The sequence below is a fragment of the Hemitrygon akajei genome, chromosome 3 (genome assembly GCF_048418815.1).
Source record: "Hemitrygon akajei chromosome 3, sHemAka1.3, whole genome shotgun sequence".
Lineage (NCBI taxonomy): Eukaryota > Metazoa > Chordata > Chondrichthyes > Myliobatiformes > Dasyatidae > Hemitrygon > Hemitrygon akajei.
The window spans coordinates 61017855-61044721 of record NC_133126.1 but is presented as its reverse complement, the minus strand read 5'-3'; the positions used below and the strand labels follow the sequence as shown (position 1 = coordinate 61044721).

Sequence of the window (26867 nt, the reverse complement as noted above, 5' to 3'; positions counted from 1 at the left end):
CTTATTCTATATGATATCTCCATTTAAATAAAAAGGTCCTAAGAATAAGGGGAAGCTAGTGGTGTCGTGGCATCAGCACTGGACTTCAAGACAGACGGTCCTGAGTTCAAACCCAGCCAGGTCCCAACCTGGGCAGCAGCAGTATCTGCGCAGAAGGAAGGCCTGGCAATCTACTTCTGTATCTTGTCATGTAAACCCTATGGTCCACGAGGTCACGAACAGTCAGACTCAACGACTGAACAACAAGACTAAGAATAAAAGTCAAGCAAATAATGTTAAATGGTGCTAATTTGTGATAGAAGGTGACCATAAAAAAACAGTAGGCATTGCAGACTGGGTCGCAAGAGTTTTTCTGTGCAAAGACCAAGAGCTTGTTACATTGAAACAAGTTCCACATAGGAACTGTACCTAACCCACAGCACTATAAAATAACAAGGATAAATCAAATTTGTTATTAAACCTCAAAAAGCAGGTTATTGTTTTTACCTCTCAAACCATGACTGGATACTCTGCATTAAACTTTCTCCAGGATATATCTGATTGTCTCTCAGATACGAAAGGATATTCAACATCATATTTTCATAAAGTTCATCACAAGGTGATTTACCACAATCAAAAAATGCCTGTAACGTATCTTCATTTGGTCTTAGGTTTCTGTCTTCCATCTCTTTAAGTAACCTCCAAGCAGTTTCTACTTCCTTGTGCTGAAGTGCAGAAATAATAATATCACCATAATTTCTTGATGATGGGTTAATCATCTTTTTGATTGAATCCAAAAATATCATGGCTTCCTTCCAACGATCAGTCTTGCTAAAACCATTGATGAAGAGGCTGTAAGCTCCAGTATCCAATGTCTCAAATTTTGTTTTCATAATGCCATACAAATCTAGCACCTCATTTAGATGATTCCCTTGGACACACAGTGCTAAATATTTCAAAAGAAGTTCATAGTCAACTGTACCAGTTTCTTTTGTCACATAAACTAAAAGTGACTTAGCTATGTCAATACTTGCATGATTAGACAGGAGCTTTTCCATCATGTTTACTTCAAAACGGGTTTTGTTGTTCGTTTCAGCTTTCATTTTCTTCCATTCGTCAATACGCAAAGGTTTCATTGGTACTCGCGTTTTTGCTGAGTTAACTATCTTTGGAACATCAATCAGTTTGTTACCAAGTTTGCTTTTTGCTAACCCGGCTCTTTTTCTGGCAGCCCCTGCAGTAAACAAAGAAAACGAAGTACCAGTCGCACCTCTGCTAACCTTCTCTTGCTGAGTACTTGGTGAAATCTTCTTGTTGCCATCATCCTGTTTACTCGCGCCTAACATTAAAAATCTCAAAGGGGTGCAAGACCACGGAGCAAAGGAGCATGGCAAAAGCCCCGACACACCTTGAGCTCTGATCACAGAGGTAAACATACATTTTAAATGGGAAGCTAAAGTCCCTGGGCGCCAAGGCAACATACTAAGCACGTCTCCTTGACCTCAAGACCGTCACCACAGGTCGGCTGAAAAGCATGCTCTCCCGGGCGAAACGATGCGATTCACTGATAATTCTCCACCAGCCAGCCGGTCAGGTATAGCCGGTGTCAGCGTAGCACACTGAATGTTTAAAAAGCAATGGACCACAGATAACAGTACTGGAGACTGAAATCCCCGCCGACAGCGATTCACGTTTCCAAGTACTGCACACACACACTCACATCCATCACCGCCACATCTTTATGACGACAGCAAGCCGCCGCTGACATTGGTTGCCTGGAGAAGGTCTTAGGGTCAGAGGTGAGAGTGGAAGACATTCAACCAATGAGGTTGACGGACGGCGATTCCGGCAGCAGCGCCATGGAGGCGGTTGAGGGCCAGGGCCAGTCCCCGGCCCCGGCTCCGGCCCCGATCCCCTTTCCGACTCGGGATTGGAAACAGACCTTAAAGAATCGATTGAGAGCTGTGCCTTCTCAGAAACGTAAGTGTCCACGCTTAGTGAACATAAAGTCCACACAGGCACTCATCTCCTCATTAGGATTTCTGGGTTTTCATTTTCAATTATGTAAATAAAGAAGCGAGGTTTCACCGTTAATTGTGCTGCTGATAACATTGTCGTCTGATTGTAAATCGCTTAGTTACGGTAAACTATTTTTTAATGAGTTGCAGTAGTTGCTGAAGGTATATATATATATATATCTAGGATTGAACTCATGAACACATTCGGATGCTGGAAACCTAAAACAAAAATGTAAAAATTTGAAAATCTGATTTTTGGTAATCGGTTTAATTCCGAAGTAGCACAAAAAGCAATTCGCTCTACTTTTACTTACTCTTTGGAAGATTTTTTCAGCTGTCACGTTGGTTTTCTCAATAACACATAACATGCTGGAGGAACTCGGACAGCATCTATGGAGGCGAATGAAACAATCGACGTTGTGGGTCGGGACCCTTCATCAGGACTGGAAAGGAAGGGGGCGGAAGACCGAATAAGGAATTGGGGATAGGGGAAGGAGGGCAAAGAGGCAGGCGACAGTTAAGACTAGCTGAGTGGGGAGGGGGATGAAATAACAAGCTGGGAGATGATAGGTAGAAGAGCTGAAGGAGTCCTAATAGGAGAGGACAGTTAACTATGGCATATAGGGAAGGAGGAGGGGAACCAGAATGGGGAATGGAAAAAAAGAGAGGAGGAGGTAGTAATTACCAGAAGTTAGAGAAATCAATGTAGATAAACTTACAATAATTACTCTTCCCTTGTCTCCATTTTCTGGTAATTGCTCCCTTCTCCCCATTTCCCATGCTGTCTTTTTCCATTCCCCATGCTGGTTAGTAAGGCCATTGATGTTGTGGGGGTGGAACTGGACTCTCTGACAGTGGTGTCTGAAAAGAGGATGCTGTCCAAGTTGCATGCCATCCTTAGAAGGTTGGCGTCATTCAATGTTTGTAGTGAGATGCTGAAGATGTTCTATAGGTCAGTTGTGGAGAGCGCCCTCTTCTTTGTGGTGGCGTGTTGGGGAGGCAGCATTAAGAAGAGGGACGCCTCATGTCTTAATAAGCTGGTAAGGAAGGCGGGCTCTGTCGTGGGCAAAGTACTGGAGAGTATAACATCGGTAGCAGAGTGAAGAGCGCTGAGTAGGCTACGGTCAATTATGGAAAACCCTGAACATCCTCTACATAGCACCATCCAGAGACAGAGAAGCAGTTTCAGCGTCAGGTTGCTATCGATGCAATGCTCCTCAGACAGGATGAAGAGATCAATACTCCCCAATGCCATTCGGCTTTACAATTCAACCGCCAGGAGTAAGATATGTTAAAGTGCCAGGGTTAGGACTCAATGTATTTAAGTAAACTACTTAAGAACTTTTTAAAAGCTATTATTAATGCTTTTTGAGAGGGTGATTTTAGATGCATATCATATTTTTACTGAGTTAAGTATTGTATGTAATTAGTTTTGCTACAATAAGTGTATGGGACATTGGAAAAAATGTTGAATTTCCCCATGGGGATGAATAAAGTATCTATCTATCTATCTATCCACAACATTATGTACTGGTTAGGCACAGGAGTACATTCAGCCAGAGACTCATTTTACCAAGATGTAACACTGAGCGTCATAGGAAGTCATTCCTGCCTGTGGCCATCAAACTTTGCAACTCCTCCCTTGGAGTGTCAGACACCCTGAGCCAATAGGCTCGTTCTGGACTTATTTCCACTTGGCATAATTGACTTATTATTATTTAATTATTTATGGTTTTATATTGCTATATTTTTACACTATTCTTGGTGCGGCTGTAACGAAACCCAATTTCCCTCGGGATCAATAAAGTATGTCTGTCTGTCTGGTTACCTTCTCACCTATCCATCACCTCTGGTTCACTTCTTTATTCCATGGTCCACTATCTTCCCCTATTAGATTCCTTTTCCTTCAGCCTTTAACCTCATTCACTTGTGCCCTCCCAGCTTCTTACTTCATCCCTCGTTTCCTCCCCCACCCACCCATCTTCTATCTCACCAAGCCTCGCATAATACCTGCCAGCTTGTACTTTACACCCCAACACCACCACCTTCATATTCTGGCCTCTGGTCTCTGCCACCTTCCTTTCCAGTCCTGATGAAGACTTGCAGCCCAAAACATCAACTCTTTATTCTTCTCTGTAGATGTTGCCTGACTTGCTGTGTTCCTCCAGCATTTTGTGTGTGTTACTCAAGATTTCCATATCTGTAGAATCTCTTATTTCTCTTTCTCCTTTGTTCTGAAATTACCTTCAATTGTCTACTAAAATCACTTTTAATGTTCCAAGAAACTTGTTCTGCTACTCTTTATGGTAATGTTTTCCATGTTGCTTGTTGAGACAGCACAGAGTAGCCCTTCGAGCTGGGCCATCCAACGATCCTAGCTTAATCACAGGACAATTTGCAATGACCAATTAACCTACTAACTGGTACATTTTTGGCCTGTGGGAGGAAACCGGAGCACCCAGCAGAAACCCGCACAGTCATGGGACAAAAGTACAAACTCCTTACAAACAGCGGTGGGAATTGAACCTTTATCACTGGTACTGTAAACCATTGCGCTAACTACTATGCTGCCGTGCTGGCTGTAATTATCAATGTAAGCCTCAGCATCTTGTTTTAAATGTATATCCTCTACATGATAAACCATCTCCCAGCAGAGAGTCTTTGCTTTATTTGAGCGAAGCTCTTTATGATTTTAAACATTTCTATTAATTTTTTTCTTACCAATTTTGTACGAAATACCTATTTGGATCCCCCAGGTATAAAAGACTAAGTGCTTGTAAGTGGGATTAATATAGATGGGAATTTAATCGTCAATGTTCAAAATTTAAAGTAAGTTTATTATCAAATTACATATGTGTCACCATACACTACCTTGAGATTCCTTAGCTGCAGCCATTTACAGAAAAATACAGTACAATATAATTTATGAAATACTAAAGACTGACAAACAACCAATGTACAGAAGAAGACAAACGGTGAAAATAATTATGAAAGTAGATAAGTAATACCGAGAATATGAGTTATAGAGTCTTTGAAAATTAGTGTATAGGTTGTGGAATCAGTTCAGCATTGAGGAGCCTGGTGGTGTGGTTCTGTCTAAGGTTCTGGTACCTCCTACCCAAAGGTAGTAGCAAGAAGGGAGCATGGCCTGGACGATGGGGGTCCTTGATGATGGATGTTGCTTTCTTGTGCCAACACTGCTTGTAAATGTGCTCAGTCATGGCAAGGACTTTGCCTGTGATGGACTGGGCTGTATCCATCACTATTTATGGACTTTTCCCTCCCTGGGCATTGGTGTTTCCATTCCAGGCCATGATGCTCTCCACTGTGCATCTATAGAAGTTTGTCAAAGTTTTGGATGACGTGCTGAATCAATGCAAACTTCTAAGAAAGTAGAGGCACTGCTATGCCTTCTTTGTGATGGTACTTGCATGCTGGTTCCAGGACAGATTCTGTAATTCGGTAACACCAAGGAATTTAAAGTTACTGACCCTCTCCGATTTGATCCACGGATGAGAACTGGCTCATGGACCTCTGGCAGCTTGTTCCTGAAGTCAATGATAAGCTCTTTGGTTTTGCTGACATTGAGTGAGAGGTTGTTGTTGTACCATTCAACCAGATTTTCATTGTCCCTCCTACAGTGGTGCTATACAGTTTGTGAACCCTGTAGAATTTTCTCAATTTCTGCATAAATATGACCTAAAATGTGATCAGATCTTCATACAAGTCCTAAAACTAGATAAAGAGAACCCAATTAAATAAATAACACAAAAATACATTATACTTGTTCATTTATTTATTGAGAAAAAGATCCCATATTACATGTATTTGTTGGAAAATGTATGTGAACCTTTGCTTTCAGTAACTGATGTGACCCCCTTGTACAGCAATAACTTTAACCAAACTTTTCCAGTAACTGTTGATCAGTCCTGCACATCAGCTTGGAGGGATTTTAGGCCATTTCTCTTTTTTTTTAAAAACTGCTTCAACTCTGGGATGTTGGTGGGCTTCCATGCCTGGACTGGTCCTTCCACAACATTTCTATAGGATTAAGGTCAGAACTTTGACAACCATTCCAAAATGAATTTTCTTCTTTTGAAACCATTTTGTTGTTTATGTACTCTTGTCTTTTGAATCACTGTTTTGTTACATTATCCAACTTTTATTAAGTTTCAGGTGACAGACTGTTACCCTGACATTCTCCTGTAAAAATTTTTCCATACAATTTTGAATTCATTCTTTCCTCAACAATTGCAAGCTGTCTAAGCTCTGAGGCAGCAAAGCAGCCCCAAACCATGATGCTCCTTCCATCATGCTTCACAATTGGGATGAGGTTTTGGTGTTGGTGTGCAGTGTCCTTTTTCTTCCAAACATAATGTGCATTTCTACCAAAGAGTTCAACACTTGTCTCATCTGTCCACAGAACAGTGTCCCAGAAGCATTGTAGAACATCCAGGTGGTCTTTTGCAAACTTGAGACATGCAGCAATATTTTGTGGAGAGCTGTGGTTTCCTCCGTGGTGTCGTTCCATGAACACCATTCTTGTACAGTGTGTTTCTTATAGTGGACACATGAACAGGGACTTTTAGCAAGTTCTTGAGATTTCTGCAGGTCTTTTGCTGTTACCCTGAGGTTCTTTTGTCATCTCCTTCAGCACTGCACATTGGCTTGATGCCCAATCCGAGAGAGAGTAACAACTGTACTGAGTTCGTAGACAATTTCTTTTACTGTGGACTGATGAACATTTAGGTCTTTACAAATGCTTTTGTAGCCTTTTCCAGCTTCATGCATCTCTGGAATTCTTCTAATGTCCTCTGAAATTTGTTTTGATTGAGGCATCGTGCACAGAAAACAGATTTTTCTTGAGAAGTGCAGGCTTTGTCAGTAACCTGACTTTGTGTACCTTTTTTTAATAAAGGAAAGGGCACCTCTACAACCCACACCTCCAATCTCATCTCATTGATTGGAACACCTGACTCCAAATAGCTTTTATAGAAGGTATTATCTCAGAGATACACATACTTACCCAACAAATACATGTAATATTGGATTTTTTTTTTCATTAAGTTAATGAACAAGTGTAATGTTTTTAGTGTTATTTACTTAATTGGGTTCTCTTTATCTAGTTTTAAACTTGTGTGAAGATCTGATCACATTTTAGGTCATATTTATGCAGAAATTGAGAAAATTCTACAGAGTTCACAAACTTTCTAGCACCATTGTATATGTTGTTTCATCACCACTTTTGATTCAGCCAACAGCAGTGGCGTTGAGAGCAAACATAAATATGGCATGGTGGGTGAAGGTTTATCCTACCCAAGATCCACAAACATGGCAGTCCGGGTAGGGCCGTTGTTTCTACTTGTTCCTGCCCCACTGAACTTGTGTCCACATACTCCATTCAATCCCCCTTGGTTCAGTCCCTTTCCACCTGCATCCCCAATGTTTCATATGTACCTGATTTCCTCAACAACTGGCCCAGACCACCTCATTTTCACCATAGATGTCCAGTCCTTAAACATTTATATCCCCATTTGGAAGGCCTTAAAGCTCTCTGCTTCTTTCTCAACAAAAGACTCAGCCAGTTCCCCTCTACCACCACTCTCCTCTGTCTGGCAGAACTGGTCTTCACCCTCTTTCAGCTCCTTCCACTTTCTCCAAACTCAAGCTATGCCTGTCTTTTCATTGGCTATCTAGAATAGTTTATGTACCAAGCCTTCCCTGGTAATGCTTTCCATCTCTTCTTGTGCTGCCTTGATGACTACATTGGTGCTGCTTCATACACCCATGTTGACTGATCTCATCAATTTCATCAACTTTACCTTCAACTTGCACTTTACCCTTATATTGACAGTTCATTTCTGACATCTTCCTCCCTTTTCTCAATCTCTCTGTCTTCATCTCTGGAGACAAACTGCCTACGGACATATTTTATAAACCTACCGATTTCTATGGCTATTTTGACTATACCTCTTTCCACCCTATCTCCTGTAAAATTGCCATTTCCTTTTCTCAGTTCCTTTGTTTCTGCCACATCTGTTCCCTTTTTTTGCAGTTTTTCTTTCCAGTATATCAGAGATATCCTCCTTTTTCAAAGAATGGTTCTTTTCTCCTTCCACTATTGATGTTGCCCTCACCCAAATCTCCTCTATTTCTCGGACAGCCGTGCTCACCCCACCCACTTAATAGTGATAGAGTTCCTTTTGTCCTTTCCTACCACCCCATGAGCCTCCACATCCAACGCATCATTCTCCACAACTTTTGCCATCTTGAACAGGATCTTACCACCAAACTCATATTTTTCTCACCCCCATTCTGCTTTCTGCAGGGTTTGCTCCCTCCATAATTCCCTTGTCCATTTGTCCCTCCCCACTAATCTCCCTCCTAGCACTAATCTCACTGCAGACGACAGAAATGCTGCATGTGCCCATTCACCTTCTCCCTTACCTTCATTCAGGCCCCAGACAGTCCTTCCAGCTGAGGCAACACTTTACCTGCAAATCTCTTGGACTTGTTTCTAGAATCTGGTGTTTCTGATGTGGCCACCTGGACACTGGTGAGACTCGACGTATATTGAGGGACGGCTCTGTCAAGCACCTCTGCTTCCTCTGCCAAAAGTGGAATATCCCAGTGGCCAATCCCAGATTCCTGATTTCTATCCCCATTACTGTTCCGACATGTCAGTTCAAGGCCTTCTCTTCTGCCATGATGAAACCACTCTTGGGGAGGAGGTGCAACTCCTCATATTTTGTCTAGCTGGCTTCTAACCTGATGGCCTAAACATTTATTTCTCCTTCTGGTAGTAATTTTTTCTCCCCTTTCCCTCTTGTATTCCTCACTCTGGCCTCTTACTTCTTTTCCCCGCCTACCTGTCACCTTCCCCTAGTGCCCCTCTTTCTTCCCTTTCTTCCATGGTCTGCTCTCTTCTCTTATGAGATTCCTTCATCTTCAGCCCTTTGCCTTTCCCACCCATCTGGCTTCATTTAAAGACCTTCCTGTTAGTCCTGCTTCCCCTCCCCATTTTATTCTGGCATCTTCACCCTTCCTTTCCAGTCCTGAAGAAGGGTGGCCGTCTGAAATATCAACACTTTATTCATTTCCATTGATGCTGCCTGATCTGCTGAGTTCCTCCAGCATTTTGAGTGTGTTGCTGAGGACTTGTTTTTGTGCTGCATGACTCATGTGATTCTTATTTCCTCCAGTCGCTCAACTAGTGATATATAATGATTTAGCATGTCTTTCCTTTCTGTATTGTCATATCTGTATTTAGAAATACAAAATCTATGTGTTCTTCTTCATAACTTGTCCTTCCACTTTTAAAAATATTCTTTGGGAAATCTCAGATAGTATTGTTCCTAAGTTCCCTTTAAAATTGTATCATCTTGCTTATGTTGCATTACTGCATTCTTTCCTCCCTGCTTCTGTCAGATTCCTTCTGCTATGTGTGCTTGCTTCATCAACTCTTTTTTCCATGATATCTGCACCTATTCTCCTTGTAGTTAACTCAATTTCAGGGTATTGGTGACTTCAAAATGGTGTCCTTTATATCTGATTCCAGGCCATTAATATATATTAAAATGAGCAGTAGTCCTAATACCACCTCCTTATGGGTCATAACTATTATTGAATCCAAAATGAAAATCAGCCATTCTGCTTTCTGATTTAGAGCTCATCATGTATACATGTTATATTGCTCTTCACTTCCTTTTGGCTTCAATTTTGCTTCTAGGTCGTAGTTTCTCAAAAGATATTTGAAAAGTCCATATACATTGCATCAGACTTTCTATTTTCATAACTGTAAAATGCACAACTTTCATTAGAATTTAACATGCAAGTTTCAGAAAACACACCACTCATTATTATTTGAAATTGGACCATCCTGTCAACATTCGTAATGCCTCTGAAGCTTTGTTGAGTTTAATCTTGTTTACTCTTACAGTGTTGTGCATAGATATTAGCTGCACTATGATAGAAGTAATCTTTAAGCATAAACTCAGAGAATATTGGCAGTCGGAAGGGAGCAGTTAACACCATTACTATGTTTGTGCTCAGTACTGAAACCATTCCGGTTTCTCCCATTAAATTTCTCCATTTTTAAATGGCTGATATTTGTGAAATGTCACTGATCCTGGAAAAAAATAGAAATTCCAAACGAGAAAATCTGAAGATGCTGGAAATCTGAGCAAAAATTGTTTTCTTTTAACCGTACTAAGTAGAAGCTCATAGAATAAACAGTGCAAGTATCAGTCCAGTAGCCTACAAGCTGATTAACTAAATAAGCAGCAAGATAATACAGTACAATAATATTGCATGTATACAAAACATGCAATTTTCCTATTTTTATAGTGTGGTTACTTATCAAAGCAAGTCATTTGACCTGATTCTTCCATATTCACATTGGGCTGTGAGGAAGAATAGAATTTTGAGAAAGGTTTGAATGTACTTGGCAGAAGAAAATAAGTGAAAGAATATTCATTACATATGTCCAGCCATTTGGATACTTATAATAACTGAATAATACATGTAAAACAGCTTGTTGATAATGGTCACAATATTTTTACTGAAGAAAGTGTTATTTTATTTGTTTTAATGAAATAGCCAAAAAGACAGATGAAGAACTGAAGGATAATGAGATGGAACTATTTACTAAATATTACATGGAATGGAGAGGAGACAGGAAAATGGCCAATTTATCTTACCAAAGCATCCCAAGATTTTATTATAGGGTAAGTAATTTCTATTTCCAGCTTGCACAGTTTTCTCTATATAAAAGCTGCAGAATAGCAATATATATTTTCAAATATCTGTGTAATCATAGAAACAGAATAAATTTATTTTTAAATTTAGGTTCAAATGTTTTACTGTAATTAGAGTAATTTCTTGTATTTTAATAACTGATTTTGGATAATAATGTAATTTCCTTTCTGCATTTCATAATCGTGACTGTTTTGCTGAGGATAAACTAACAAGATTTCCAAACTCTCTTTCAATGCTCTGTAAGCTTCCAGCAGAAGATGAAATTTTGTTACAGAAGTTAAGAGAAGAATCCAGAGCAGTATTTCTTCAAAGAAAGAGTAGAGAATTATTAGATAATGAAGAGCTACAGGTATGAAAAATCTTTACTTTTATGAGACTATGATTGATGATACCGTTGTTGGGTAATGTACCATAATGTGTGATTAATATTTGATACCTACCTCATTGGCATACTTATTCATGAGTACGTGATTCACAAACAAGAAAGTAGGGAAGTAAATGCAAGAGCTTGTTATAGCTTTGCTTTTCATGAGCTAAGTAATGTAACTAATAGTGTATCTGAACAGCAAAAAAAGCATATGTTAAAAAGGAGGCCAATAGATCTTTATTAAATGCATCTTAAAGTTTTGTTAACTGAAATCTCATAGCAGTTAGCATGACGCTATTACAACTCAAGGTGTCAGAGTTCAATTTCGACGTCATCTATAAGGAGTCTGTATGTCCTCCCGTGGAGTGCGTGGAATTTCTCCGGGTACTCCAGTTTCCTCCCACCGTCCAAAGATGTACCAGTTGGTAGGTTAATTGGTCATTCTAAATTGTCCCGTGATTATGCTAGGGTTCAGTCGGGAGATGCTGGGCAGCCTGGCTTAAAGGACCTGAAAGGCCTATTCTGCACTGTATCTAAATAAATAAATGATTGCGGTTTCCTGTTTGGTTTGGTTTTATTATGACCTGTGCGCTATAAGTGATAGAAAGGCTTTGGGATGTTAGGGATATACTCTCTTTTGGACACTCATTTTTTAGCCATGTTATTTAGTGTATGGTCCAGTTAAGACTCTCAGGTTTTTAATGGGAAAACTTGGCAATGGTCAAAGTAAATGTTTAGATTCTTTTTTGATGGAGTTGTCTGCTACTGTTGTGATGCAAATATAGTGTGCTAATTATCCGGTTGTGCCTGAAGGTATCTATGTCTCGTGTATGGGTGTGGATTATTTACTTTCTTGGAGAATATGGTTCAATCTTCAAAAAAAAGCCCAGATCTGACCTTATGAAGAAACATTCATGCACAAATGTTTGAAGTTTAATCTTGCTCTTTGTTTTTAGAACTTGCATTGATAGATAAAGATATTTAGATGCCTTGGAGAAAATCAAACCCTTTGCACAGTAGGTTGATATTTTTTTTGATGGAAACCATGGATATGTTTGTAGCTTTAATCAATTGCTCTGTTAGGATGAAAAATTAATTTGTAGCACCAACATTAGCAAAATATACAATCAAATCCCTTTTTAAAATAACACTGGTTTTATTGACATCATATTGAATACAGCCTTGCACTTTCAAAAACCTTTGTAAAGTAAAACTTTGTGTATAACCTTAGACTTCTGTATCTCCTGACTGATGGTAGCTACAAAAACATGGCATGGCCTGGATGGTGGGGATCTTTGATCAATGTTGTCTTCTTGAGGCGGTGCCTCCAGTAGATACCATCAGTGGTGGGGAGGCATGTGCCCATGATTCATTGGGCAGAGTCCACTACTCTTAGTAGCTTCTTGTGTTCCTATATGTTTGAGTTGCCATACCAAACCACAATGAAACCAGTCAGGATACTTTCAGCAGTACATCTGTAGAAGTTATTTATTTTTGTTTATTTAGAGAGAGATTGCGCAGAATAGGCCCTTCTGGCTCTTTGAGCCGTGCCACCAGCATCCCCTGATTTAACCCTCGCCTAATCACGGGACAATTTACAATGACCAGTTAACCTGCCAACTGGTACACCTTTGGACTGTGGGAAGAAACTGGAGCACCCAGCGGAAACCCACACGTGCCCTGGGGAGGAAGCACAGACTCCTCACAGATGACATTCGAAATTGAAATCTGAACTCAGATGCCCCGAGCTGTATTAGCGTCACACTAACTGCAATGCTACTGAGGTACCCTGTTCGAATGTTTGGTGACAAGTCGAACCTTCTTAACCTCCGAAGAAAGAAAAAATGTTAGCGCTTTCCTTCTAGTTGCATTGGTGTGCTGGGCCTAAGACGAGTCATCTGGTATGTTAATTCCCAGGAATTGAAAGATATTGACTCACTCCGCTGTTGATCTCTCGTTATAGACTGGCACATGGTTGGCCTCTTTCCCCTTCTTGAAGTCAAAAATCAGCTCTTTAGTTTTGCTGGCATTGAGCGAGAGGTTATTGTTATGGCACTGTGTAATCAAGTACCCTATCTTGCTCTAGTAAGCTGACTCATTGCCTTCTCTGATTCATCCAACAACAGTGGTGTCGTGGGCAAATTTGAAGATGGCATTGGAGTTGTGCTTAGCCATATGACATGGTAGTTTGAGCCTAGATAATTCAGACTAGTTATCACAAAAGGATGGCATTCTTGGTAAATTGCTTTAGTATTTGGCTTTCATGGTTTGCAAATAGTAGCTCTAACAGAATCTATAGTTTAATTTGCTGACAGAAATTTAACACAAATATTTTGGATTGCAGAAGTTTGTGGTTCTGCTAATGCATGTCAGATTTCTTTTGGATTAACAACACAATGCCAAAGCCAGTGTTTAATCTGTGTTCCAGGTTCCGTAACAAATACTTTGAATCTGAAATAGTTGAGTTTATTCTTGTTCAATTTTGTTTTGTAGAATCTGTGGTTTCACCTAGACAAACATCAAACCCCTCCTTTGCTAGGAGAGGAAGCAATGATAAATTATGAAAATTTTCTGCAGGTCAAAGAAAAGGCAGGACAGAAATGCAAGTAAGTGTCTTGTGTATATCTTTTGAGCTACTGTAAAACAAAGGAATTCAGTGTATTTTAATTAAAATAATTTGTAACTTTATAATACTTTGTAACTTGACCTAGCTTAAATTAAATCAAAGTAATTCTTAGTTGAATAAAGCTGCTACTTCAGTTGAAGTAGCCTGCACAACTGAAAACTCTCAAAAAGTGGTTGGTGTCTTGCTACTTGCTTCAGTGGTCCGAAGTTATGATTATGTGTAGAATTATCCAGCTTCATCATATGAAGTTAAAATGGAAGCATATACTTTAAATGTTACTCTTATGGCATTTTAATTTATTCGAGCTTTTGTATTGCATTTTAATGAATTCCAACAGACAGTTCTTCGCAGCTAAGATATTTGCAAAACTTTTGCACAATGATCCATATGGGAGGATTTCCATCATGCAGTTCTTCAATTATGTCATGCGAAAAGGTAATAGAATTATAAGCTATAAATTTACATTCATCTCTATTTTAACTGAATATTCAGTTATTTATAACATACTAAAACTTTGCATTTCAGTTTGGCTGCATCAAACAAGAATAGGTCTCAGTTTGTATGACGTAGCAGGTCAAGGATATCTTCGTGAATCTGTAAGTATATCTGCTCAGACTTGACGGTTAAATTAAAATGATTCCCCTTTAATGCTATATGTTGTGTCTATGAAACATTAACACCTACTAAATTATACCATCAGGACTTGGAAAATTACATTTTGGAGCTGATTCCAACTTTACCACAGCTTGATGGCTTAGAGAAGTCCTTCTATTCATTCTATGTGTGCACAGCTGTTAGAAAATTTTTCTTCTTTCTTGATCCACTCAGAACAGGTGAGTTATATGCTACTATATATTTCATTATATTCAAATGTTTTTGTTATTTTTGAATATCCATTGTAGATTATGTGAGCAATTATGGTAATTAGCACTGTCACTATGATTGGCCAACGTATTATTTATTTTTGTCCTCGTGCTGCTAAGATGGTGTTAAACAGTTGCACTATCCAATAGATTCATAATATTCTCAGACTGGGATTCATGTACATAAGCTTTTGGCTGAAACATGATAAGTAGGAGTAAGAATAGGCCACTTCATCCTTCAAGTTTCCTCCACCATTTAACAATGACAAGGCTGATAGTCAACATCAGCTCTATCTTTGTATATGCACTGTCCCAGTTCCTTGATTTCGTTTAGTATCCAGAAATCCATCCATCCATTGTTTTGAATAAACTCAAGGTCTGAGCCCTCACCTTTTAGGGGATTCTTCTTTTGCCAGTCCAATACAGTCTCCATCTAATTTTGACACTATAATTTCCAGCTGGAAGTGCTGAATAGATAATCCTTCTCATACAGCATGTAGTGCTGACCTCAATTCTTTAAACCCACCCATAATAAAAAAGATACATAATGATTACCTTTACTGACAAACAAACAGCAACGTTTATGCTTTATAATCTGAGAGCTGTGCGATATTTTCACAAGAATCATGTCTTGTTGTTTGGCGCCAGCTAGATGATTGCAAGAATACATGACGTTGCTTTGAAATCCTCACAGACCTGGTGTTCACATCAGTATTTGGCATTAGAGTTTACTGGATACTTTCCCCTTACCTGTCAAAAGTGCAACACCTCACACTTTCCAGGATTAAACATTTCTTAGCGCATATTGCTGCTGATCTGTATCCCGCTGACAACTTCCTTCACTATCCGCAGCTCCGCCATTTTTTCTGTTCATCTGCAGGCTTACAAATTATGCCATCTAATACTCATTTAGTACTCAAGACCATAAGACAGAGAAGCAGAATTAGGCCATTCAGCCCATTGAGTCTGCTCTCCATTCCATCATGGCTGATCCCGGATCCCACTCAACCTCAAACACCTGCCCTCTTGCCATTGATGCCCTTACTGATCAGGAAATGATCGACTTCTGCTTCAAATATACCCATGGACTTGGCCTCCACCGCAGTCTGTGGCAGAGCATTCCACAGATTTACTGCTCTCTGGCTAAAAATAATTCCTCCTTACCTCTGTCCTAAAGGGTCGCCCCTCAATTCTGAGGCTGTACCCTCTAATTCTGGATTCCCCCACCACAGGAAACATCCTCTCCACATCCACCCTATCTAGTCCTTTCAACATTCAGTAGGTTTCAATGAGATTCCCCCCCCCCCCCACATTCTTCTGAATTCCCATGAGTACAGGCCCAAAGCTACCAAATGTTCCTCATATACTAACCCCTTCATTCCCAGAATCATCCTCGTGAACCTCCTCTGGATTTTCTCCAATAACAACAGATTCTGAGATATCAGGCCTAAAACTGTTGGCAGTACTCTTAAGTGCAGCCTGACTAGTGTCTTATAAAGGCTCAGCATTATCTCCTGACTTTATATTCTATTCCCCTTGAAATAAGTGCCAACATTGCATTCTCCTTCTTTACCACAGACTCAACCTGTAAATTAACCTTCTGGGAGTCTTGCATGAGGACTCCTAAATCCTTCTCCACCTCTGATGTTTGAACCTTCATCCCATTTAGATAATAGTCCGCACTATTGTTCCCTTTACCAAAATGCATTATCATACATTTCCCAACACTGTATTCTGTCTGCCACTTTTTTGCCCATTCTGCTAATTTGTCTTAAGTCCTACTGCAATTGCATTGCTTCCTCAGCACTACCTACCTCTCCACTTATCTTGGTAACATCTGCAAATTTTGCCACAAAGCCATCAATTCCATTATCTAAATAATATGAAAAGTAGCGGTCCCAGTACTTTATTTACATCCTCTGGCTCTAGGTATAAATTCACTCCTTTATCCTTGTGGTATTTGATGGATAGAATTGATCGGAACTGAAATTGCAGTAAGTTGGTGTCTGATTCAAACCCTTTAACTTTAGATTATTTTTATGTACAGTATTGTGCAAAAGTCTTAGGCACATGCTGAGACTATGCACATATGCGTAGCTAAGACTTTTGGACATTATTGTATCTGTCAAAGTGGAGCAGACAGCAAGTTTGTAAATCTGGTAGGAGCAAAGGATGTTGGGAATGGCAAGGGTGGAGCACTATGGGAGGGAGGTGAGGGACAGTTGACATAGGAGCGCCAGAGGCAGGGTGTGGAGCGGGTGCAGACACACCCAGCCCTCAGGCGAGGTCATTTGATTCCAAACAATTGTTTTATTGATCGTTATAGAATGTCTCTCTGGAGCTTCTCACTCCCTCCTTTTTCCCAAACATGATTCCCCTCTCCCTGTTCCCTTCCCACTCTCAGTCCACAGTAGAGACCCATATCAGAATCAGGTTTATCATCACTCACGTGTCATGATTTTTTTTTATTCGGCAGCAGCAGTACATAATATTACTACAGTGCTGTGCAAATGTTTTGGGTGCCCTAACTACGGTATCTATATATATATATATATATGCTTAACTCTTTTGCATGGTACTGTATGTAAGCTGATACAATTGTTCAATACAAAACTGTCTTATTTAATATCCTTCTAGGCAAGATAAAAATCCAAGATATTTTGGCCTGCAGCTTTCTGGATGATCTGTTGGAGGTAAAACATCAATAAAAATTTAATTTCAAATCTAATTTATTTATATAATTTAAAGATTGTAACTGCTTTTGCCTTGGCGCTTTTATTTGTAGCTCAGGGATGAGGAGCTGTCCAAAGAAAGTCAAGAATCAAACTGGTTTTCTGCTCCTTCTGCATTGAGAGTGTATGGTATGTGGTGGATGTATACATGAACTTTATATTTGTGATAAGTGGGTTATAATCTTATAATCACATTTTTCTAATATAATTTTGTTTACATCTTAGGACAATACTTAAATCTAGATAAAGATCACAATGGAATGCTCAGCAAAGAAGAACTGTCACGTTACGGTACTGGAACTCTTACAGGAGTGTTTTTGGATCGGGTCTTTCAGGAGTGTCTAACATACGAAGGAGAAATGGTAACTGTTTACAAATTCAACCTGTAACAATTTGTTTTAGTTGGTATTTTTCCTTTCTTAATGAAATGGAATCCCATCATTGCATCCATCACAAAATATTAACTTCTATTGTAATAAATAATAGTTGTATGACTTGCGAACACTTCATAGATTATTAATGCTGGACATAGTAGATTCAGAATTAAACATGCTATTTTAATGTACTTACCCTAGTTTGTGCATAAACCCATTGTAATTCTCTGATAGTATACTTTAAAAATATTAAGCTCTTTAATGTTTTAGCTCCAGTAAGAATGTCTGATTACTATTAGAAGACAAATGACTTGTATCAAACAACTATTATCTAATGTGACAAGGTATATTGTGTATTAAAACTCCAGTATTTGTCATATATGGTTATTGTTAAGCAGGTTTTTTTCCCCTACTCATTTATTATGGGTTAAAGGAAGCCATGGTCCTTTTCTGGATCTCGCTTTCCCTTCATATGCCCATTTTTCATCTCAGGGTGATCTTTACAGCCAACATCTATTGACTCTCACAGCTTTCTGATTGTACTTCAGAAAGCACCACCTATATATTCCCCTTCAAATCACCAGTCCTTCATCTTCTCTGAGCATAACATCTGAATCTCCTAACCTTAAAGCACTGCTGGATGCCTTCACCAGAAGGATTGCAGCTGGTGAGTCATGATCATCTTTTCAAAGGCAGTTAGAGATGAGCATGAGCAACAAATGCTGCCCTTGCCAGTGACACCAGTCCTGAGAAATTAATAAATTAAAGGAGGTTCATTCTTCACATTCAATAGATAATGCTCTATCATTTTACCAACAGTCACAGAGTAACACAACATGAAAATGGCCCTTCGGACCTTCTCGTCCATGCTGGTCATAGTGGCACCAAACTAGTCCCATTTGCCCACATTTGACTCGTCTTTCTAACACCCTCCTATTTTTATACTTTTCCACATGTCTTACAAATGTTATTATTGTACCAGTCTCCACTCATTCCATTATACGCAGTACCCACTAAATGAAGAAGTTGCCCCTCAGGACCCTTTGAAATCTTTCACCTCTCACCTTAAACCTATGCCCTGTAACTTTGAGTCCTGGAAAAAGATTGTGTGTTCACTTTAACTATATCGTTCTTGATCTTGTACACCTCTATATGACCATCCTTCAATCTTCTGTGTTCCTAGTTTGATGCCACCACCAAATATACTTCTCTCACTCTTTTCAGCATTCTGAAGTAGTTGTTCCTATGGTAACACCTTGGCCCACTCCTCAGTCGCTACCATCATTTGGCTTCCTTTCTTGCCACTGTGTAGGGTCCCAAATGTGCTTTCCAGGTGAAATAACAATTTATTTGTTGTACTTTGCATTTCATACACTGTCATCCCTGCTCGTGTTGCAGAACATCCATTCAGTTGGCAAACTTGACTGAATTTCCTGGTGCCTGTCACTTTTCCACTAGCATTTCTTTCCTTGGCTTCCTGTTTCTCTCAGGCAAAAAGGTTGAGGAACAACGTCTCAACTTCTTGTTTAACTAACTTCATTGTCTTATGATTTCAGCACACTCAAAGCATGATCATTGCTTTCTTTAGACAGCAGCATTTAGTAAAGATTCTTATTCACAGTTACATTTCCTCTGGGCTCTTCTTTCTTGTTTTTGTAATTTATTATTTCCTATTGTCATATTTCTTGTTCTCTCCCCATCCTGCTTCACTATATTTTGTGTCAAATTAAAACTTGTTAGGGAATTAACCTTCTTCTTCAATACTCCAGTGAAGTATCAGTTGAAATACTTTCTGACTGAATGTTTCCACTATTTCAGTATACGTTTCAGATTTCCAGTCATCACATTCCTTTCCTCTTTTGCTTTTGGTTATTGTTTCTTGTTAGGCTTGTTGGTCAGTTGTCATTTTAAAATGTTAGTATTCTTACTGAAACTACAGAGAAGGAAAATGTCTCTGCTCAGTAAATAAAAAGAGAAATGAAAATGATGCGTGAGAGAAATTGACTAATTTTTGTTTACCATATTAATACCATGCTTAATATTTATGTGTAATATATCTTTGCGAATCATAGGTTAGATAGATGTCACGTTATCTTTTTTTTTGCATTTTTTCCCAGGATTACAAGACTTACCTAGACTTTGTTCTTGCTTTGGAGAATCGAAAGGAACCTGCTGCACTCCAGTATATCTTTAAGTTATTAGACATGGAAAATAAAGGATACCTAAATGTTTTTTCCCTCAATTTTTTTTTCAGAGTAAGTGTTGAGATTGGTTTAAGTTTAACAAATGCTCTAGATAATACTGTTCACCATGGAACCACATGAATCATTTGCCATCAATGCTCTATCATATGGGACTTTTCATTCTACTACTTGGCCTTCCCACCTCCCAAGTTCTCAAAGATGAATTAGTGTTTAATCCCCAAGTTATTTAATCATTAGATTACAATAAAACTCCAGTAATGTATTATTCAACTGTTCAGAATTCCTGCAGTTCTGAAATCTGGCTCCTCACTGGGTGATGTTTCTCATGCTCTCTTTCAACTCACTTGGACCCCATTTCCTACACTCCCATTGAACTTAGTTGGCTTATCAGAAAAGTTATAAATATATTACTCAGAAGTTTAATAAAATGATGTGTGTTGCGATGTTAATAGGGAATAACATCCAGTAGTACAAAAATTCTGCTAGTCTTGCACCACCAATCTTCTGAGCATGCCAGCTTTATATATTCTTTAGTGTGATATATTGTTAACTCTAATTTAGTTAAGATTGTTTTCACTATATATATAGTAATACCTAAATCTGTTTACACAGTACGCATCCATTATTTTCACCATTAAATTATTTAAGCATTGTGTCACTAAGTAATAAAAGCAAGTAGATCATGGTAAAGAAGGCATATGGTAACAGTTGCCTTCATCGCTAAGGCATAAATCATAAGAGTCAAGAAGACATGATGCAGTTGCTTGAAAGTTTGGTTAGGCTGCACTTGGATTAGTGTGTGCATTTCTGGTCATCCCATTACAGGAAGGATGCAGAGGATTCAGAAGAGGTTTACTGGGCCAAAGTTTAAGCAGAGTGGCCATTGTTGGAGTGGTCAGGCTTTAGCTCCACAGGCCTGGGTGAGAACAGGCCCAGGCCAGAGCCTGAGTTTGAGAAGTTAGAGGTATAACAAGCGTAGGCAGGATGATAGTAGAATGCTCCTCCTGTGAGATGTGGGCTTTCAGAGTACCTAATGGCCTCGCTGATGATTATATCTGCAGGAAGTTCACCCAACATCAGGATGTCTCGGAATGGGTATAGAAGATTCTCAAGAAGGAGGATGAGCAGCCAGAGGTTGTGTTGCATATTGGCACCAATGACGTACTGTAGGTAGAGAGGGGGAAGAGGTCCTGCACAGTGAGTATAGGGAGTTGGAGAAGTGGCTGAAGCTGTGGGTTACTCTTACTCCCAGTACCACAAACTAGTGAGTGCAGGAATAGGATGATAGTACAGATGAATAAGTGGCTGAGGAAGTAGTGCAGGAGGCAGGGTTTCAGATTTCTGGATCATTGGTATCTCTTCTGGGGAAAGTGTGACCTGTACAAAAAGGATTAATATGGGGAGGAGGGTGCAAAATCTTTGCAGGTAGGTTTGTTAGAGCTGTTGAGGAGAATTTAAACTTAAGTTTTCAGAAGGAAAGGAACCAGAGTGATAGGGCTGATGATGGGGCAATTGGTATACAACGCAATTGTGAGGAAGGCCAGGCAGATGGCAGGGCAAAGTTCCTGTCAATGGCATGAGCAGAAGTGTAAAATGGGGGCAAAATTGAAAAGGTGATGAATAGAGTACTGAAGATGTATTAGATAACATGCTGTTTATGGAATAAGGTAGATGATCATGTAGAGCACTTAGGGATTGGCAGATATGATGTTGTGGGCCTGCTGAAGGACTTGGCTTTAAACATTGACTACATTTTTCTATAGATGTTGCCTGGCCTGCTGAGTTCCCCCAGCATTTTGCATGTGTTGTTTGATGTTGCAGGCATCACTGAATCGTGGCTGAAAAAATAGTTGGGAACTTAACATCCAAGGATACACCTTGTATTGAAAGGTAGGCAGAGGGGGTGGAGTGGCTCTGTTGGTAAAAATTGAAATCAAATCCTTAGAAAAAGGTGACATAGTATGTGGGATCCTTGTGTGTAGAGTTAAGAAACAACAAGGGGGAAATGACCCTGATGGGAGTTATGTACAAGCCTCCAAACAGTAGCCAGGATGTAGGATATAAATATCAATGGGAAATAGAAAAGGCATGTAATAAGTTAACGATAGTCATGGGGGGTTTCAGTATGCAAGTAGATTGGGAAAATCAGGTTGCTGCTGGATCCCAAGAGAGGGAATTTTTAGAACAGCCTGTGGTTGAACCCACTTAGGGAAAGCCAATTATGGATTGGATGTTGTGTAATGAATCAGATTTGTTTAGTTTAAGGTAAAGAAATCCATTGAAAGCAGCGATGATAATATGTTAGAATTTACCCTGCAGGCTGTGAAGGAGAAGCTAAAATCGGATGTATCAATGTTTCAATGGAGTAAAGGGAATTACAGAGGCATGAGAGAGGAGCTGGTCAAAGTTGATTGGAAGGGGACACTAGTAGAGATGATGGCTGAACAGCAATGGATGGCGTTTCTGAGGGCAATTCAGAAGGTGCAGAATAAATACAACCCAAAGATGAAGTATTCTAAAGAGAGGATGAAGCAACTGTGGTTGACAAGGAAAGTCAAAGACAGCATAATTCAAAAGAGATGGCATATACAATAGCAAAAACAGTGGAGAGTTAGAGGATTGGGAAGCTTTTAAAAACCAACAGAAGGCAACTAAAAAACCAGAAGGAGAGAAAAGATGAGATATGAAGGTAAGCTAGCTAATAATATTAAAGAGAATACTAATGGTTATTTTCAGATATATAAAGAGTAAAAGAGAGTCGAGAGTGAATCACCAGAAAATGATGCTGGAGAGGATGTAATGGAGGATGAAGGAATAGCAAATGTATGTCACAAGTATTGTGTTTTAATCTTCACTGTGGAAGACACTAACAGAATGCCAGAAGTTTGAGAGCATCATGGGGCAGAACTGAGGGTTGTTGCTAAGTGTTTGGAAAGCTGAAATGTCCGAAGGGAGATGTCACCTAGACCAGATAGACTATATTCAGGGTTCTGAAAGGGGTGGCTGAAGAGATTGTGGAGGCATTAATAATGATCTTTCAAAAATCAGTAAATTCTGGAGTGGTTTCGGAGGACTGGAAAATTGCAAATGTCACCCAACTCTTTAAAAAGGAAAAGAGGCAGAAGAAATAAAACTATAGGCCAGTTAGCCTGACATCAGTGATTGGAACGATGTTGGAGTCCATTATTAAGGATGAGGTTTCAGGGTACTTAGAAGTGCATGGTAAAATAGACTATAGACAGCATGGTTTCCTTGAGGGGAAATCTTGCTTGACAATCTGTCATAATTCTTTGAGGAAATAACTAGCAGAATAGACAAAGGAGGGTCAGTGGATATTGTATACTTGGATTTTTAGAAGGCCGCTTAACAAGATAAGAGCCCAGGATGTTATAGGAAATATACTAGCATCAATAGAAGATTGGCTGACTGGCAGGAGGCAAAGAGTTGTAATAAAGGGGGCCTATTCTGGCTGGCTGCCAGTGACTAGTGGCGTTCGCCACAGGTCACCTTCTTTTCATATTGAATGGCAATGATTTGCATGATGGAAATAATGAATTTGTGGCCAAGTTTGCAGACAACACAAAGATAGGTGGAGGGGCAGGCAGTGTTGAGAAAGCAGGGAGTCTACAGAAAGACTTGCACAGATTGGGAGAATGAGCAATGAAGTGGCAGATAGAATATTGTGTAGGGAAGTGTATGGTCATGCACTTTGGTAAAAAGAATAAAGGTGTGGACTATTTTCTAACTGGGGAGAAAATTCAAAAATCAAAGGTGCAAAGGGACTTGGGAATCCTCGTTCCGAGTTCCCTAAAGGTTAACTTGCAAGTTGAATCAGTGGTAAGGAAGGCAAATGTAATGTTAACATTTATTTCAAGAGGACTAAAATATAAGAGCAAGGATATGAAGCTGACCCTTTATAAGGTATTGGTCAGACCACACTTGGGGCATTGTGAGCAGAGGAGGTTCATCTGATTGATTCAAGAAATGAAAGGGTTAATGTATGAGGAATGCTTGATAGCTCTGGATTTGTACTCATTGGAGTTCAGAAGAATGGGGTAGATTAATTGAAACCTATCGAATATTGAAAGGCCTACATAGAGTGGATGTTGAGAGGATGTTTCCTAAAGTGGGTGAGTCTTTGGGTTAGTCTAGGACCAGAAATCACAGCCTCAGAATAGAGGGGCATCTATAGCAGAGATGAGAAGCAATCACTTTAGCTAGATGGTAAATCTAGAATTTGTCACAGACAGCTGTGGAGACCAAGTCATTGAGTATACTTAATGCGGAGTTTGATAGGTTCTTGGTTAATCAGGGTGTCAAAGGTTGTGGAGAGAAGGCAGAAGAATGGGTTTGAAAGGAATAATAAATCAGCCATGATGGAATGTTGGAGCAGACTCAATAGGCTAAGTGATCTAATTATGCTCCTATGTTTTATATTCTTGTTAGTAAGGAGAGATTGGACAAACATATCATTTACTCTGGAGTTTTGGAGGCTGAGAGGAAACCCGATAGAAGTTTATAACATTATGAGAGGCACAGATAGAGTCATTCCGGGGTAGAAATGTCAAATGCTTGAAGACATAATTTTAAGGTTAGGGGAATATTTCAGAAATGTACAGGGTAGGTTTTTTTTTACAGAATGGTAGTATCTGCAATGTGCTTCTGGCGATGCTGGTGGTGATGGAGATGATAGTGGCATTCAAGAGGCTTTTAGATAAGCACAAGAATATGGATAGAATGGAGGGATAGCTCCAGGTGTAAACTGAAGGAATTAGCTTAATTGACACCATGTCCTGCACAGGTTTTGTACACCAAAGGACCTGTTTATATTATAAAATGCTGTAATCTCTGAATTAAAAGCCAATTGTTCAGTGTACATTTGAAACATGTGCACAGAATGATGTTGCATTACATATTCCAAGATTTTGATCAAGCAAGAGAGAGAACAGAATTTCATTTTCAAGTCAGGATGATGGAAACCTCTGCAGACTTTACATTAGAGTGTGGGGGTCTTTTGCTTCTAAAGGTGCAGACCTTTGTGAAGTTACCCACGTTAATTGAAAAGCAAAAAACTGCAGTTGCTGTAAATCTAAAATGAAATCAAAACACTGGGGATATTCAGAACATTAGGCAGTACCTTTGCAGTGGAAACAGGACATTGAAATGTTTTCCATTAATGTCTTTGATGGGCACAGTGTTTTGAGAGCTAAGTTGTAAAACAGTGGACCTGTTGATCTGAAACACTCAACATGGTGGTATTACTGCACAAAGCTCCCACCTTTTGAAAATGGCCTCTCCAGAAGGATTGTAATGATTACAAATACTGATGTGTCATTAACAGATGTATCAGCTAATAGTAGATTGGTGAGGACTAAAACCTGCTGGAGCCCAGCTGTACGTATTGGGTTTGGGTCAGGTGCAGTATATATTCCAGTGAATGCTTAGGTTCAGGCTGGGCCAAGCCAGCTCGGCTCACTCCTTTATGCTGATCAGGCTGATTTGTTTAGTACCACCACAAGAGTTACATTCTTACCTTAAGGTGCAGGAGCAGAATTAGGCCATTCAGCCCATCGAGTCTGCTCTGCCATTTCATCCTGGCTGATCTAATTTATCTGTCGGCTCCAATCTCCTGCCTTCTACCTGTATCCCTTCATGCTCTGACCAATTAAGAATCTATCAACCCCTGCCTTAAATATACATAAAGAGTTGCCTCCACAGCTGCCTGTGGCAAAGAATTTCAGATTCTCCACTCTCTGGCTAAAGAAATTCCTCTTCATCTCCGTTCTAAAAGGACGACTCTCTCTATTTTGAGGCTCTGTCCTGTGGTCTTAGACTCTCCCACCATAGGAAACATCTTCTCCACATCCACTCTATCAAGGCCTTTCACCATTCAATAGGTTTCAATGAGGTCACCCCTCATTCTTCTGAATTCTACTGAATACAGGCCCAGAGTCATCAAACATTCTTCATATGACAAGCTATTCAATGCTGGAATCATTTTTATGAACCGCCTTTGAATCCTCTCTAGTTTCAGCACATCCTATCTAAGGGGCCCAGACATGCTCATAATATTCCAGGTGAGGCCTCACCAGTGTTTTATAAAGTTTCAACATTACATCTTTGCTTTTATATTCTAGTCCTCTTGAAATGAATGTTAACATCACATCCACCTGCAAATTAAACTTTAGGGAATCCTGCACAAGGACTCCCAAGTCCCTTTGAGCCCAGTTTTTTGTATTTTCTCTCCATTTAGAAAATAGTCAACCCTTTTATTTCTTCTACCATTTACTTCCTGACACTGTATACCATCTGCCATTTCTTTGCCCATTCTCCTAGTCTAAGTCCTTCTGTAGCCTCTCTACTTCCTCAAAACTGCCTGCATCACCACCTATCTTCATATCGTCTGCAAACTGTACAACAAAGCCATCAAGTTCATCATCTAAATCATTGACATATAAAGTAAAAAGAATCCGTCCCAACACAGAGCCCTGTGGCTCCCTTTATTCCCACTCTTTGTCTCACCAAGACTTTAACCATGCTTGAATCTTTCCTGTAATACTATGGGCTCATAACTTGTTAGGCAGCCTCGTGTGGCACCTTGTCAAAGGCCTTCTGAAAATTCAAGTACACAACATCAACCAATTCTCCTTCGTCTGTCCTGCTTGTTACCTCTTCAAAGAGTTCCAATGAATTTGTTATGCAAGATTTTTCCTGAGGAAACCATGCTGACTACTGCTTACTTTATCATGAGCCTCCAAGTCCCTTGAGACATCATTCCTGAATAATTGACTCCAACACCTTCCCAACCATTGAGATAAGACTAACTGGCCTATAGTTTCCTTTCTTCTGCCTCTCTCCCATCTTGAAGAGTGGAGCGACATTCACAATTTTCCTGTCTTCTGGAACCAGTCCAGAATCTAGTTATTCTTGAAAGATCATTACTAATG

General features: G+C 39.6%; 2 protein-coding genes across 4 annotated transcripts in view; one reads left to right on the top strand and one right to left on the bottom strand.

The window, feature by feature from the left end:
- The window catches only part of prorp (protein only RNase P catalytic subunit), a 68934-nt gene extending 67194 nt beyond the window's left edge, over nt 1-1740 (bottom strand). For 2 of the 3 annotated variants that reach the window (XM_073039966.1, XM_073039967.1), the window contains exon 1: nt 487-1739. In XM_073039966.1, the coding sequence (XP_072896067.1) occupies nt 487-1460 (974 nt within the window). In that variant the 5' untranslated portion in view covers nt 1461-1739. Of the gene's footprint in view, nt 1-486 lie in introns of all 3 variants that reach the window. The other variant, XM_073039968.1, reaches the window with a different exon arrangement.
- A 72-nt stretch (nt 1741-1812) lies between these two features.
- The window catches only part of ppp2r3c (protein phosphatase 2, regulatory subunit B'', gamma), a 29515-nt gene continuing 4460 nt past the window's right edge, over nt 1813-26867 (top strand). Inside the window, exons 1-11 of the mRNA XM_073039969.1 lie at nt 1813-1959; nt 10596-10723; nt 10999-11103; nt 13615-13727; nt 14085-14182; nt 14273-14343; nt 14448-14580; nt 17248-17303; nt 17396-17471; nt 17568-17704; nt 19834-19971. Of these exons, the coding sequence (XP_072896070.1) occupies nt 1839-1959; nt 10596-10723; nt 10999-11103; nt 13615-13727; nt 14085-14182; nt 14273-14343; nt 14448-14580; nt 17248-17303; nt 17396-17471; nt 17568-17704; nt 19834-19971 (1176 nt within the window). The 5' untranslated portion in view covers nt 1813-1838. The remainder of the gene's footprint in view (nt 1960-10595; nt 10724-10998; nt 11104-13614; nt 13728-14084; nt 14183-14272; nt 14344-14447; nt 14581-17247; nt 17304-17395; nt 17472-17567; nt 17705-19833; nt 19972-26867) is intronic.